Source organism: Kogia breviceps, chromosome 9, assembly GCF_026419965.1.
Source record: "Kogia breviceps isolate mKogBre1 chromosome 9, mKogBre1 haplotype 1, whole genome shotgun sequence".
NCBI classification, from domain to species: Eukaryota; Metazoa; Chordata; class Mammalia; order Artiodactyla; family Physeteridae; genus Kogia; species Kogia breviceps.
This window is the reverse complement of record NC_081318.1, coordinates 57,182,490-57,198,429: the sequence shown is the minus strand read 5'-3', so window position 1 is coordinate 57,198,429 and position 15,940 is coordinate 57,182,490. Positions and strand designations below refer to the sequence as shown.

The window sequence follows — 15,940 nt, the reverse complement described above, 5'->3', positions numbered from 1 at the left end:
AAAAGGGAGGGAGGGAGGGAGGAAATCCTACTATCACCATTCTGCATGCTACTCAAGCACTGAAGAGGTTTACCCAATGAAATTACTTTCCACCATTGGTTTCAGGATACAAGACCATTCAAATTAGAACACACTAAAAAAATCCCATTATAGTTTCATGAAATCTGCCTGCTGTGGAAAAATATCAAAATGCAGTCTCACATAGGCTGATCATGTTAGAGTATATTTATTAAATTTCATCATTTATGATCACTCTCACAACCAAATTAACCCTAACACAAACTTTCACATTTAGAAACACAGACAGCAAATTGATTTTTCAACTATTTTGCTTACATGTACTTTTCAACTGTCATGCAGTGCTCATAATTAGGAGATACTATACATTAACCCTCCCATACGATGCTTATTAAGAACCAAATTCAGAGGGTAGAAAAATGCCAACATAAATTCATTCTCCAAAACTGCCCATGAATGTATTGTCACTGTTCTTTCTAATCATATATTTATAGTACATTATTCAGTAAAGGGTATAACTGTAGTCACATAACAATAGTTATGATGAAGCAATATCATTTCAAGAAAGAAATACAACAAATGAAACTAAAAATTGAAGAGAAGCAATCAGGGCATATAAAAATCATTTGAGAACACCACACAAACTCCAATGTTTTCCACTTTCCAGTTGGAAAGAACATGCACAAAGTTTTCTTAAGACAGTTGTCAGGAGGGCATGAAAAATTGGCTTTCATGTCATGTAGGTTGAGAGAAGATCAATGTCATTGAGGAAAAAGGACTGTGTTCATTATCTTTTGGGTCTGTCTATATCATCTATAGCTGAGAGAAGTTTTTGTCTTGCTTTCTTATTGATATGGGATCCCAGGCAAACATTTACCAGATTGGTCAGCTGCTTCGTTGAATACTCCTGCTCGAAAAAAGAAGATTCAAATTTAGTACACTAAAACACATGTATGTGATCAATGCAAAAAACAGGCAGACGAATATTCAGGTCTCAGTGGATAGTTACTGAGCACTAGAAATCAGTGTAAAGCAGTGGAAACTGAGGTCAAGACACGGAAGACACACTGTTTATAGAGCTGTAATAGTGGGGAATAAGGATACCTATAGTACACACTTGAAACAGGAAGCACTAGAATCTTTTTAATATGGCACATAACATACCAATTAAGATCATACACTATGCTTCTTTCTATGACAGTCTTTGTTATTAGGTTATCAAAATACACTGACATTTCAAAATTTTAAAATGCCACTAAGTAAGCAGTTTCTAGCACTGTACCTTTTGCAAACATTTTAGGTAAAAGAAAAAAATCTCCAACCACAGAACAACTCTTCTGAGATACAACAAATGAATAAGGTAACAAAGGACAAAAAGTTACTAGTTTTCAAACCCTCGTATTATAGTTGGTAGCTAGAAAGTAAAATTTTAAGACTACAGTTGACCCTTGAACAATGCAGGGATTAGGGGTGCTGACCTTCCATGCAGTGGAAAACCTGCACATAATTATAGTTAGCCCTCCTCATCCAAGGTTCCTCTATATGCGAGGATTCAACCAATATATAAGTGAACCTGTACAGTTCAAATCCATGTTGTTCAAGGGTCAACTATATAAGTATTATTTTACTGTACAAATCAATTTAGTTCCTGAATTTCAGATAAGTTGTTAGGATGAGCATGAATAGGAGCTCATCAGAAAGTTTTACATCTTCATTTGGTTCTGGAGGATGAACAGTAAGAGTTCAGCTCGGGAAAGAGTTGTGTACTATCATCTAATAAGAAAATAACATGTCTTCACTGGAGGTAACCAATAAAAACAGTGCAATTTCAAAACATGAGAAAGAGTTAATCTTAAAAATTCAGCAAACTGCTCAGTTTGTGTATCTGATCTCTGAGAGCACTTGTAAACACCTCATAAATTCTCTCCAGTAATCACTCAACATTTAGAAAGTACCACCCAAGCACTGCACTAGACATTGTGGAAAGTTCTCGGAAAACAGGACAATCCAGGCTGCTGGGAAAATTTCACTGTATTACAAATATCAGTTAGTTAAAGCTTTTCCAAAATACGATTACTAAAAATTTTAGTCCACTATATTAAAAGAAGAAACCCTAAAGTGGGCATCGTTCTTACATCAAATAATGGACTTCTACGAGCTGTGCTTTTTCTCTTCAGCTACTTGTCCTTTTACCCCAAACCCCTTCCTCAGTACCAACCCCAAAGTGTTTACAGCTTACTTTATTAAATGGATTCTAGCAACATCAGCAATTCATCTGCATCTGGTTTAGCATTTTGGTTCTCAAATGACGGAGGTCAATGGGACAAAAAATGGTGACATTTTTCTCAATTCTGAGGTAATTGATTAAATCACTGAAAATAACATGTACATTTCTACTTTGCTCTCAAAGATCTGAAACTGCCCTACAGTGGGCACATTTACACAAAGTTCAGGCTAATGGTCCAGACTAAAACTCATTTCATTTTTCTAGAGTGTTGAAACTAGAAAGGATGAGCCTGATAAAGTAAATATAAATAATTTTACTTCCCTACCCAGTCAAATGAAATAAAAATTTACTTAGCTTTTACCCACGATGTTTACAGTATTAATAAATGTGAACACTAGAGTTATTGATGGAATAAGATTTGGTGATAAATTTTAACACTTCTCATATTTTCATTAAATCTGTCTTCACATACTGCCTATCTAGACAAATGATATATAATAACAATCATACCGAAAAGCTCTCTGTATTGAGCATTCTCTGGTGATATATGTTGAGTTGAACTGTGTCAAAAAAATTCAGCATCCAAAATAACACTTGCTATAAGTAGTATTTTTCTCTACTTACCTATATATTCACACAAAAGAAATAATCTCATCTATACTTAAGGTAAAATCTAATGTAGGATGAGGTTAAATTTAGCTATTTAAATATTAATATACCAGTCATCACTACTACATGTCAGTGTGTTCAGGCCGTCATCCATTCATTGTTCAGGTCTACAAGAAGGTTTAAGTTATATAACAGACTTTAGCTTGTGAATCATTTCAGTGTTGCTATATTCAATTTGTCCCGATGTTAACCAATTTCAGCCTTCTCCTACAACACAGCTGCAGGATAAACACAGCTAAAGTTCAGACTCTGGCTGTTTTTCCAGATAATTACTGCTACAGTTCACAAAGTCTCAAAAGGATTTGATTAGGCAAAGGGCATTGCATTAACAGTGTGAATATGGTAAAGAACTGGCATAAGTAGTTCATGCTAAAAAAGCAAATGTTTCTATTTCATCCATATGATTTTGAATTATATAATATACTAGACAAGAACAGCACAATGGATAAGGAATAAAACTTAATTAACTGTTTCCCAGCTCTCACCCTATGCTCTTTGATCCAGCGTTCCATGTCATTCTCAGTTAGATAGTAGGCTTTAATATAGGTTTCCACAAATTCTTTATCTGGAATCGGTCTAATATCTGTTAGCTTTTCAAGTTTCATTAAAAACTGTTGAAAATCCAATTGCATCAAGGCACGACCCTCATTACTACACTTCTTGACGTTGGCATATCTAGGACACACAAGAATAAAAAAACATAAATGATGGGATGGTTAGCAAAAGAAACCTTTAGGTACTTAAACTTTTCTCTAATCCACATTTGGTGAGATTCTATGAGAAAAAAGAGCACATGAGCCTTGAGTCAGAAGGACTGGGTTGTATTCCAGCCCTGTCACTAAGCAGTCATTTTACCTATCTGGGCCTCAGTTTCCTCATTTGCAAAGCAAAAAGATCAAATAACTTCTAAGGTTTCTTCTTGCTCTACAGACCATAGTTCTGCCTACTCAATTAACATAATCATGTGTAAGAATGTTAAACTGGTATTTAACTGGTATTCCAGTTAATCTGGCTGCCAAGAATTATTTATAAACCTAAGCTATGAATATTCCCAAGTAATCTTAGCTTCATAAAACTGTTCAATATTTTAACTACTCAATGCAAAGAAAACAAATGAAATAACTCTCCTGTAAACATTCAGCAAACCTAAGAAACATGTAAGCATATAAGCATAGAAAGTACATACATATTTTTCACACACAAAAAACACTTTATAGACTTATTCTGAGACCCCACACTACTAAAAAACTGTGTTCTAAGGTGGACTAGTAATAAGAATAAATATGTTAACCCTAACAGTACATTTTATTATTCATAAGTCAGTGTCTCGTTCCTTCAATCTACAAACTGTGGAGAATTCAACACTAGGAAATGAGGTACTTCCCCTAAGGAAATCCGCAAGAAAACTAGTTTATATTATTTAAAGTGACCAAGCTTTTTTTTTTTTTAAATAAGAAGTGTTTTATACACAAATATAACATTTGTTATTCACTTTTTACTATTAAATAAATTTGTTAACAGTACAATCCAGTCATGATTGTCGATGGAGAGCCATTTTGGGATTTACAGCACTGCTGGTTTCAACCCTAACCCTAACCCTAACAGACTGGATGGTGTATTATACAAAATGCCAAGGCTGTTGTCAGCTTGTCACCATCCCTTCCACTTTCAAACACATTCTTTTTTTATAACAAATAAGAACCAATGAGAAATCAGATAAATGATAGTGTGAAAACTCAACTGATGTGCAATTCTAGATGACTGTGAATGGTCTTTGAAATAGCAGTTTGCTTTCCAGGGATATTTTAAATGTATTACTGATTCTTATTTGTATTCTATATGTTACAGGCAGAGTAAGCATAGTCTCTGAGTAAGTGGGAAAATTACTTTTGATCTGTAAACTCAACATATGAAAGATTGATACGGTTTACAATGATATAATAATGATATTAACAGTGATATAGTGGTTATGAGGACTGATTTTGCCATTAGAAAATGAGGAGTTCGTAAGCCTTCTCTGCATTTAAAAACTGTGTGAACTTGGACAAGTTACTTAACCTCTTTAGCCTTGAGTTTCTGAGGCTAGGCTATCGCTCTGTTGACAAAACAGAGAGAATACTACCACCAAAGAGAGTTTATGTTAGGATTTGGTGATAGAATCCTGTGAAGGGTTTCGTTCAATAAATGACAAATAGCACTCAATAAATGCTATGTATAATCAACATTGTAATAATTGTATTAGGTAATAATAATTATTACTAGTTTAATTTTCAGATAACCATTAGATGCTGCATTCCTCACTCCTCTACTAGCTGATTCTAAGTCACCAGCAAGAAAAAAAAGTGACACAGTGGCGTTTAAGGTCTCTTTTCTAATTACATTCCAAAGTTAAACCTGAATTACTATGAGACTGTCTGCTATTTATCACTATCTATCACTATCTCTACCTATTCTCTGCATCCATTAGTGATAACATATAATGTTATTCATATATTATGATTTATCACTGAAGAATCAGATAATGCTTTCATGAAAAACTTACCCTTCCACAATTGTTCTATTAGCCAGACGTATACAATGTTCCCAAAGTATATTAGACACGGGCAAGGGTATCCGAACTCTCTTAGAAACTTCATTTAACCTCGTGTTAAACTGCTCAAATTCCTAAGAAGACAAAAATCGTGGCCATATGTGAATATAATTATAATGTTACATTGCTTTCCCATCTTAAAGGCAAAAAAGATTTTAAAACGCTCAGAATGAAATCAAGTAAAACAAAGAGAGATAATGCCAAAGATAATTGGACTTCGTGTGTTTTTTTAAGTATATCAAATTGAATAAATCATGTTGTAATACAGAGTACACTACATTTCAGCTCAAAGGAAATAAGTGTCATTAACTGATTAAACAATGTTCAAGTGTTTCGACACCTCAAATTTTTGTATGACTGTCAGTGTGGATTAAAAAGGCTTAATAACTAATATGTCTTTTAAAATATCTTTAAGAAACCCAGATTTTAAAAAAGCATTTTAATGAGCTTTCACCTCAGAATGAACTATTTGTAATTTGTAGCTGTACTCCTTACAGAGCAATCTGATAAATTATTCTCTTTCCTAAACATTCTTTTAAAGTAAATAAATTATTACATACTGAATGATTGAAAAGTCATGTAATAGTTGTAAATTTTTAGCACCAAAAAAACTGCATAATATACATTATCTCATTACCTATAGAAAAACTGAACATTTTTATTAGTTATTAGTACCTTTTGTGATACCACTCTACTAAAAATAAAATATATATAACTAATTTAGACAATTCCAACAGCTACATGAAAGCAGCAGATGGTTCACCCTTCTGTAAATTTATTTCTGATTTCTTTCGACTATTATCATCTAAATATGTTCATTTACAAAAGTAAATGCTGTTGATCCTTTCTCAACAATACAGTTCAAATAAATTTAACAAGCCTTAAAATGATATATTTTTCTTTAGTTTCCTCAAGAGAGAAACTACACAATGTGTACCAAGTCAAGACTGACATGTGTTCAAATAACACACAGGTGGAAAAAAATCTGATCATCACCAATCAAGCTACCACATGATCGTTGTGTTATCTCTGGCTGCTTCCTAAATCACAATTTTTAAATGATTTTTGACAGTTAACTGCTTTTACTCATTTATGAGAAAGAAGTAGGTCTTTAGTCCACTAAGCTTACTTTTGAAAATCAAAGTAAATAAGTAATTGCTCTTCCTCTTTTTCATTTCATGAATCTAGCAAAACAGTATTTGCTACTGTATTTATGCTTCACTACAGTAAACTGTGCTTTAGATTTCAAGAGTCATAATTCAATACTTTTCATTAATATTTTAAAGATAAATTTATAGGCTTACTATATGAAATGCCATTCCACTCATTGCTAAACCAATGTTCAAGAATGCTTATTGTTAAATGAATAATAAAACTATTTCATTTTACTTATGATTCTTTTGGGACAGACTCTTTTACAGACTGCTTTAATCTAAAGGTTTGGACTTGGAAAAGTAACAGAACAAAAGTTATCATAAAAGTCTCTTTTCCTTTTTAAAATAAATTTATTTATTTATTTTTGGCTGCATTGGGTCTTCTTTGCTGTGCACAGGCTTTCTCTAGTTGTGGCGAGCGGGGGCTACTCTTTGTTGCGGTGCAAGGGCCTCTCATTGCAGTGGCTTCTCTTGTTGCGGAGCACAGGCTCTAGGCGCACGGGCTTCAGTAGTTGTGGCACGTGGGCTCTAAAGCACAGGCTCAGTAGTTGTGGCTCATGGGCTTAGCTGCTCCGCGGCATGTGGGATCTTCCCAGACCAGGGCTCAAACCCGTGTCCCCAGCATCAGCAGGTGGATTCTTAACCACTGCGCCACCAGGGAAGTCCCATAAAAGTTTCTTTATGAGAGAAAGTCTTAAACTGCTGAAACTTGGGTTCAGGTTAATAATCTGAATAACACTGGTTCTTTCTTATAACATTAATGTTTCTTGGATTAAGAATAACTGAAGCAAGTTGCCTCTTCTAGTATGTATATTCACTGAAGGCAGAAGACTCTTTTTTCTTGCATCCCCATAAGTACCATAATTAGCATGTCATAAAACAGAAGCAACTTTTCAAAAACAGAACTGTTCAAAAAAGAAGGGGTGTGATTTATAAATTACATGTATCTTTTACATTCCAAATTAAAATTTCCAGCTGAAGTCTCCTAGGCGATCTAGAAATCAAAGTTCTTCCAGGGTGGCAATTATAGAGCATGCTTAGATCTCATGTTAATACCTAGACACTGTTAACTGATCTGGCACCCTTAGTTCCTTGAGTCTGGGGACAGCCCGAGAGTCCTCAATCCAGCCCTCCAGAAAGGTGCCAGACGTCACAGGGAGCTGGCACACCAGCTGAATTCAGCTGCTATCTCTGTTTTGATCTCTGGCTTTGTTTACTGGTTCTCAAGTGTCCCAGCCTATTATTTACTGCCTTGGACTAAGCAGGTAAGAATGTTGGTGTAACTGAGATGAGTCAAGAGCTAAGAAGGTCCAATTTCTTTTCACTGACAAATATGAAAAGCAAAATTTTTCTGAAAGCTGTTTTCATTTTCTCATATGCTCTTCCCTCACCTCAGACGTGCACACGGTTCATTTCCTCACTACCCTCAGGCCTCTCCTCAATTCTCAGTTTATAAGAGTCCTTCTCTGACCATAAGTAAATAAATGGTTTTCCTCTCCAACCCACACCCTGCCACTCTCTATCCCTCTTTGTTGGTTATTTTCTCACCAGACTATTCATCACCTGACATATTATATATTAATGTATCTCTTTATTGCTGTCGCTGCACTGGCATATAAATTCCTTGATGGCACATAAGTTCCTTAACTCACAACTATACTGCCAGCACCTAGATCAGTACATGGCATATGTCAGGTGATTTATAAATATCTCTTGATGCATAAATGAAAAAAAACTACCACAATTCTTTCCAGAAAACTTATAAATGTTAAGTCATTGAACACAAAGGTGTCTGCATGACACATTGCAAAAGTAATGTGATTTCTGGAAAAAAACTTAGAATAATCAGGGGTGTAGTCTCTTGCTAATGAATATACACAACTCTAGAAATATCTTCTAATTAAACAGAAATATCCTCTTGTCACTACAGTCATGGCCATTGAGATTACATAATATGAAGCCAGCTAAGAGACACTAATCAGACTCTAACTCAAAATGGGATATTACTGAGCAAAAACAAAAAATCTACAAAGTATTCTTGGGTCTAAAAGAACACAAAATTTGGAAAGAAATCCTATTCCAACTCAGGGGCTTTAATATCACAAGAATGCTAGAATGTGGTACAAACTATAATCTCACAATTTTGGAGCTATTTCAATTACACGAATAATTCCCTTAGTAGAATTATTTTTAACAGAGATGTTTCCCAGAATACTTGCCTTTAACAGTGCATCTACATATATGTTGTGCTGTGACATAATTTCTTTTACATCCCATTTCACATTAGCCATTAGGAGCAGCATCTGTTCATAATCAATGGCTTTACCAGCTACAATCCAGTAAATTGGTTTGCGTAGTTCACTGGCTGTTGAGACGGTCTGAAATAAATTTCACAGAAATGAAACCCCATATTTTCTAAAAGTATCAAATTTCTAAAATATATTTTGTTCCTGTTTCTAGTACACATATCTGAAAATAAAACACTATACAACTGGAGACTTAAATTATGAAAATACTTTAACTCGTGGGCAAAGGTCTTACTCAAAACATAATTTTGAGATATTCAACAAACTTGAGGCCACTGACAATTCAACAACAAAACTACAGATTTTTTCACTTCTCTCCATTTCCACTTCCACACTGCACCTCAAGATCCCATCATCTCTCACCCACATTGGTCTAAAAGTCTTCAAACCAGTCTCCTGCCTCTAGGTTTGCCATCTGAGGTCCATTCTTCACTCTTCCCCCAAAGTGCTTTCTAAAACACACACCTCACCATGCTACTCACCACCTCTTTCAAAACCTCCAGTAGCTTCCCAGTACCCTTGGAACAAAGTCCAGCTCCTGACTGGGAGCACTGTATGTCATGTGACTTCTGCGTAATCACTCCGGCCATCTTTCTCATCACTGGCCCTCTTCCCCGCTCTGGGAATTTGAATTTTCCTTAGCTGCTCACAGGCACCGTGCTCTCTCATCTGTAGGTCTTCATATAAGCCACTACCTTAGTCGAAATATACTCCTCTCACCCTCTTTCTCTCTGGTCCAGTTTAAACAACACTTCCTCAAGACAGCCATTCTAGATAACCTCCCCCCAACCATACCCCCTTCTCCGCCTCCAGTCAAGGTTAAATACCCTGCCACTGTTTCTTTCCCTTAACTATACTTTATTGTAATATAGTTTTAATTGGCTCTTTCTCTTACTAGACTAAAAGTTATATGAGGTGCTCAATAAGTTTTTATTTAATACAGGAATTCATGAATGAATAAACAAATATTCTAATCCACCTCTCCTGATGTTGAGAGACTGAACACTAGTTAAAAAAAAAATAACCTAAATAACATGTGACAGTCCTATCTTGCTCACAGTTGAAATGATATATAAGACATGTCTGACCTGAGAATAAAACTGCTGAAGAAAGGGTTTTTTGACTGCAGGCATCACAGCATCCAGATGTGGCTGAAGGAACTCAAACTGTTCAGCCAAGAATACCCTAAAGGGAATAAATAACCCACCATGTAAACAAAACACAGTATTTAGAGCCTGTCAATATTTTTTGTGTAATTAATCTTTAAGATCTCTGAGCAAAAGTTTAACGATTAAAATTATTTTCCATTTTAAAGAACTACCTTGCACTGCCACTTGACACACTCATTTACAATTCACACAAAAATTAATGCTGAGTTATCACTGAATGTGAGCTGATGTGAAAGAAGGATGACTTCAAAGGAGCTAATCTGGTTACCACAAGGTGTACAGTTATGCTGCTTTGCATGTAAGATATGAGCACAGATAACACAAAAGATTGAAGAAAGAATACAACAGTATTTTTAGAAGGATTTCCCATGTAAGTACATACAACAGACCCATGAGTTCACAGATTTAACACCTGATACTTTTCAGAAATAACCCAAACATTCATAACAGGAAATAAAGTGGAACTTGGCTGAGACATAATGTATACATGAGACATACACGTGCATGAATCGTTATCATTCAGCTGAAGACTGCTGGTAGTCATACTGTTTTTCACTACTTTTTGTTATATACAAAAACTCTTAAATTATACTGGGCCATATTATATGGAAGAAGTTATATGCTCTCATTTTATTAAAGAACTTGGGGATTTATAAAGGTCAGGATGCACTCCTGCTGATGTCAAGGGTCGACTACATTTAACACTAAACTGACAATGCAACTCCAGTTTCTCTAGAATCGTAATTCAATGGGAAACTATAAAGTACTATATACTATAACATGCTTTTCTAAAGTCTTACTTAAAGCAAGGATCATGCCGCTAAAGAATGAAACTTAAAAGATTACCCTCCTTCCATTTATAAACCTGAAAATCAACCATGCAATTTTAAAAACTGATTGGTAATCTATTTTAGGATATACTTCTCAGAAATATTGAGTAATTTAAGGAATATTTAGAAGTGGAAAATGCATACAGCTAGAATACAGTGCTTACTTTTATAATCTTTCTTAAATATTTAATGGCAAAGCAACTGTTTTTAACAACTTACAGGGATTCTGTGGCTACCACTCTTTCCGCCAACCCATACAATGTATCCCCAAATGTCAAAACCACTAGGTGACTGAGGTGAGGGCTCGGTACCTTCTCCTTTCTCTCTTCTGCTGCTGTGAGCGTGGCAGTAGGATCAGCTGAAACTTCCTGAAAATATAACACACATATACACACACAGCCTGAAATAGCAAGTCTAATAGCAATAACCCATGTGATTTTACAAAACTGGAGCTATAATTAAAATGGTCTCAGGCATACGTTAATTACACTTAGTTTCAGTTCTTTTTTTCCTCCTTTTACATTTTCTAACTACTAGAACATTCCTTTTTATACTAAGTGAAAATGATCCAACTCCATATGCTATTATCTGTGCATGACCTAAAATTAGCCAACATAAGGAATCTTTATGAACTGACAAATATTTCACTGAGACAATAGTGAGATGCCCTTCAAGAACTTGTAAACGAGGAAGAACAGACTGCCTCTCCAGGACCAGGCTGGTAAAATCCAAAATTATGGTGTGATTAGCCATTTCACACCTAAACCTTAATCAAGGTAACTTTGGTATAATCCCAAGAAGGCAGGACTAAAATGTAGTTCTAAACTGAAACAGAAGCAACTGTATTGTATATCTCTAGGGATAGATTACTGACCTGAAGGAAGATGGTAAATGGAAATAAAAGGGATGTCCAAAGAGCAGAGTGGGCTGAGCCTTAAAAGATCCTCAAAGAAAATTACAGAACAAAAACTGAATACAAAACAAATCTAGAAGTGTACAAACTGTAAATCTAGATCACTTTTTTTTTTTTTTTTTTTGCGCTATGCGGGCCTCTCACTGTTGTGGCCTCTCCCATTGCGGAGGACAGGCTCCGGACGCGCAGGCTCAGCGGCCATGGCTCACAGGCCCAGCCGCTCCGCGGCATGTGGGATCCTCCCGGACCGGGGCACAAACCCATGTCCCCTGCATCGGCCAGTGGACTCTCAACCACAGCGCCACCAGGGAAGCCCTAGATCACTTTTTAAATCAATTACATAATCACAAATCTCTAACATTTGCCTTATGAATAAAAGAGACATCAAATGCATAGGACTCTGGGATTATAACAGGTTTATAAATTTTGCAAAATGGAAATAATATATTATAAAACCTTTCAAGTTAGAAAATGGTTTTATTCTTGTTTAGTTCTTTTTTATATCCTATATTCTATGAAAGGTATTGTCACTCTTCAAGCTCTAATTACTCATTAGCATTTAAAAGTTATTTTGGGAACAACTGTGCTTTCTCTAAGGACAATCAGGATAAGTGAACTATGCAAGTTAATCAATGTCACAGCTCCACTATTTATTTCCTTCTACTAAAAGGGAAAATAATCACCCCACTACTGCCAAAAAACACAATAACACACAAATCACAAAATTACATACGGTTTGGTACCAATTGGGTGCCTGTGCTATTTAATTCTGGTGGCTATTTATTTAATACTTTATTATTATTATTAAGATTTATTTATTTATTTGGCTGTGCCACGCCTTAGTTGCAGCACATGGGATCTTTGTTGCAGCATGTGGGATCTAGTTCCCTGACCAGGGATCGAACCCAGGCCCCCTGCATTGGGAGTGTGGAATCTTAACCACTGGACCACCAGGGAAGTCCCTGGGGGGCTATTTAATCACCATCTATCAGACTGTCCAAGTGAAGGACCTTAGAATCATTCTTGACCACCCCCTCTTCCTTTGCACCTCCATCATGCCTAAACAGACACCTCTCTTGTTTGTTTCTTCCTCATGTAATTACTTCAGTAATACCTAGGTGATCTTTCTAAAATGGAGATGTGATCATATCACTCTGTAATTTAAAAGTCTCAACTGACGATCCCTTCCTTACAGAAAAAAAGCCTAAACTTGTTGCCACGATATTACTCCTTTGCAAACAGCTACCTTGCCAGTCTCATTTCAAGATAATCTTTACACCCCTAAGGTCTAGTCACACTGGACTGCTTACTACACTTGTCCTGACACTCCTGTCTTACCAGCTCTCTTCTCCTTGCCTGCCTGCCTCTTACCTCACTTTTTAAGTATGAACTCATATTCACCTCCTTTCTATAACTTTCTCAGTCTCCCAAGAAAAATAACTATCTTACTTGTGTTAATATTGCCTATACATATACATACACCTGTATGTGGCATACAGCATACTTTATCAGTTGTTGTTTTCTAACTCTCCTACCTCATTGTGAGTTCTTGGGGGGTAGGGACCAATTTCACCCTCTTTGTACCTTAAGTCCTTGGCATGCCTGTTGACATGGCAGGCCCTCTATTAGTTTCATTGATGGAGATGATAATAAGAATCTTCTCTTCCTCTCCTATTATCCTCTTTCAAGCCCATTCCAAACAGGTTTTTGTCTGCTTCACTCCAAAGAAAGAGTAAACAAGGTCTCCACTGGCCTCCTTATGGCCAAATCCAATAGCCAACTCTGAATATTCCCCCTGACCTTTAAACAATGGAGTGCCCCAGGGTTCAGTCCTGAGACTTCTCTAACTTACATTCTACTCCCTACATGATTTCATCCGGTCTCACAGTTTTAAATGCCACCCACATGCCAACAGCTCAAAATTTATATACTTGCCCTGACCCCCTCTCTCACCTCTAGTGCATTTAACATATCTGAAACTGAACTCTTGATGTCCTCTTCAAATGTGTCCTCCTAAAAGTCTTATCCATCCCCATTAACGGCACCTCCATTCTCCAGAAGTTAGGTGCCATCCTTGACTCTTCTCAGTGTCACACTCCTCTTATAATCCATCAACAAATCTTAATGTGTCTACCTTCAAAACAGATCCATTTAGAGAAATACACTTGAAGAGAGCAAGAAAGTGCCAAAATGTCAAGCTGACATAAATAAATGGTATGTGCTTATTGCACACTTAAATGGAAAAGCTCCTAAACAGGATCCATGTTTCAGCTTATACCAGTATAGTAAGGAAAGGATATACAACTCTTTGAAGACTTAAAAAAAATGAAACCTTAATCAATCTTTACTCTCACAGTGAAAGTTATATTTTTAGCCTTTCCTGCCAGTAATGTACTAACACAAAGAAAATTAATATTTATGGACTTTTCTGGATCAATTGAAAATACATTTTTATTATCAAAGATTCAAAGTTGGCCACAGGTCTTAAACAGTTTAGCATCACCAGGTAGATAACTAAAAATTCACATTTGTTACCATTACCACCTACACCAGCTTCCTTTCCTGCCTGTCCAGTATTAGATGATTTTTCTTAGACTTTTATTTGATGTGTCAAACAAATTTTCTTAGTTTACAGTGAATTTATATGATAAACAATTTCAGGTGGCATTTTAAAGAACATAATGATTCCATTTTGCCTTTTACAGCTTAAAGAGAAGCAAAACTTAGAAGATATATATGGAGAAAATAAAATTACCAAAAAAGTGCTTATTAAAGTTTTAACTAACACATAGGAGAAATATAAGGAAAAATACTACCTCCATCCAGTGGTTCCAGATTAGGCTATAAATTATTTTAATAGCCAAAGAATGTACTGAATAGCAAGAAACCAATTAATGTTCTCTGCCAATGTAGATGCAAATTAATGAAGTGAAGAAAATGTATAACCAGCTTAAGAAAACCTGAGATTAAGGTCCAGTAAATGACAAATATATTTTTTAAAATAATAAAATGATGCTTATCAGTATGTGTAATAACTTAACACGTAAAACATTGGAAATTTTCAGAAAAACTTCTACTGTATTGTTGTAGAGTCTTATCCATCAGAGGAGTGGGGACCGTGGAGAGGCTCTTTCAAAGGTCAGCGCTCCTTACAAACTGACAGAGGAACAACCGCTCACACAGTCTTCTGATCCAAGGTGCAGTCTTTGATTTAAGAGATGCTAAGAAAAAGGTCTTTAAAAAAAGATATTTTAAAAAGACAAGGTGGCAAAGAAAAAAACAGGCACATCTATCAATTTATGGGGGAGGGCTGTGTAGCTAGCTGGTTTTTAAAAAATGCATTTCTAAAATTGACTATTACACCAATTCAGGAAAAAACTTATCCAATGAGCAAAGAACTGGTCTGACAGATGCTACAGATACATTGTTATCGTTAGATGGGTGACAGCTTGTCTTAAATAACAGCTAGTTTGGTCCCATTGTTTGGTGGGTCATGCTATTTCATTACACACTGTATGGCAGCATTAAATCCACAGCTTAAGGGTCAGATCTGGAACTGTGGTTTGACAATCATAGAGCTAGTAACTAGCAGAGCTGGCAGAGAAATGCCAGAGTGAATGATTCTAGTGGTATATTTCACCCTTGAGGCATTCAGCCAGAAACAAGAAAAACTTCAGCTGTGGACTAAGATCTGGAAAACAAGATCTTCAGGTCAAGGTTATGCTAAGTATCAAACAAGGAGAAGCAAAATCAAAACAGATAACTGCCAATGGGACTGAAAACCAATGATGGATTTTACACAACAAAGACCAAAAACAAGAAAGAAAAAAGAAAAAGAAATAGATGGCTGTGTCAAAAAAGGAGCCTTGACTCTGAAAACAAAGATCAGGATTAAGTGGACAAGAAAACAAGCCAGGTTAATCCAGGAGACACCAAACTCAAGGATTCGAGTTTATTCATTTACTCTATAAACATTTATTGAAGAGATGCTATGTGCCAAGGTAAGTGCTAGGACTATGAACATATATTAAAAAAATATGTGCTGGGCAAAAAGATCTCCAAAT

The 15,940-nt window shown here is 35.8% G+C and overlaps 1 protein-coding gene across 4 annotated transcripts in view; it reads right to left on the bottom strand.

Moving 5' to 3' along the window:
- Positions 1 to 202: 202 nt before the first annotated feature.
- Positions 203 to 15,940, bottom strand: part of VPS50 (VPS50 subunit of EARP/GARPII complex) — a 142,583-nt gene continuing 126,845 nt past the window's right edge. For all 4 annotated transcript variants that reach the window (XM_059073917.2, XM_067042500.1, XM_059073918.2 and 1 more), the window contains 6 exons: positions 11,183 to 11,331; positions 10,053 to 10,149; positions 8,878 to 9,036; positions 5,457 to 5,578; positions 3,400 to 3,589; positions 203 to 925 (listed from right to left, as the gene is read on the bottom strand). In XM_059073917.2, coding sequence (XP_058929900.1) covers positions 806 to 925; positions 3,400 to 3,589; positions 5,457 to 5,578; positions 8,878 to 9,036; positions 10,053 to 10,149; positions 11,183 to 11,331 — 837 coding nt within the window. In that variant the 3' untranslated portion in view covers positions 203 to 805. The remainder of the gene's footprint in view (positions 926 to 3,399; positions 3,590 to 5,456; positions 5,579 to 8,877; positions 9,037 to 10,052; positions 10,150 to 11,182; positions 11,332 to 15,940) is intronic.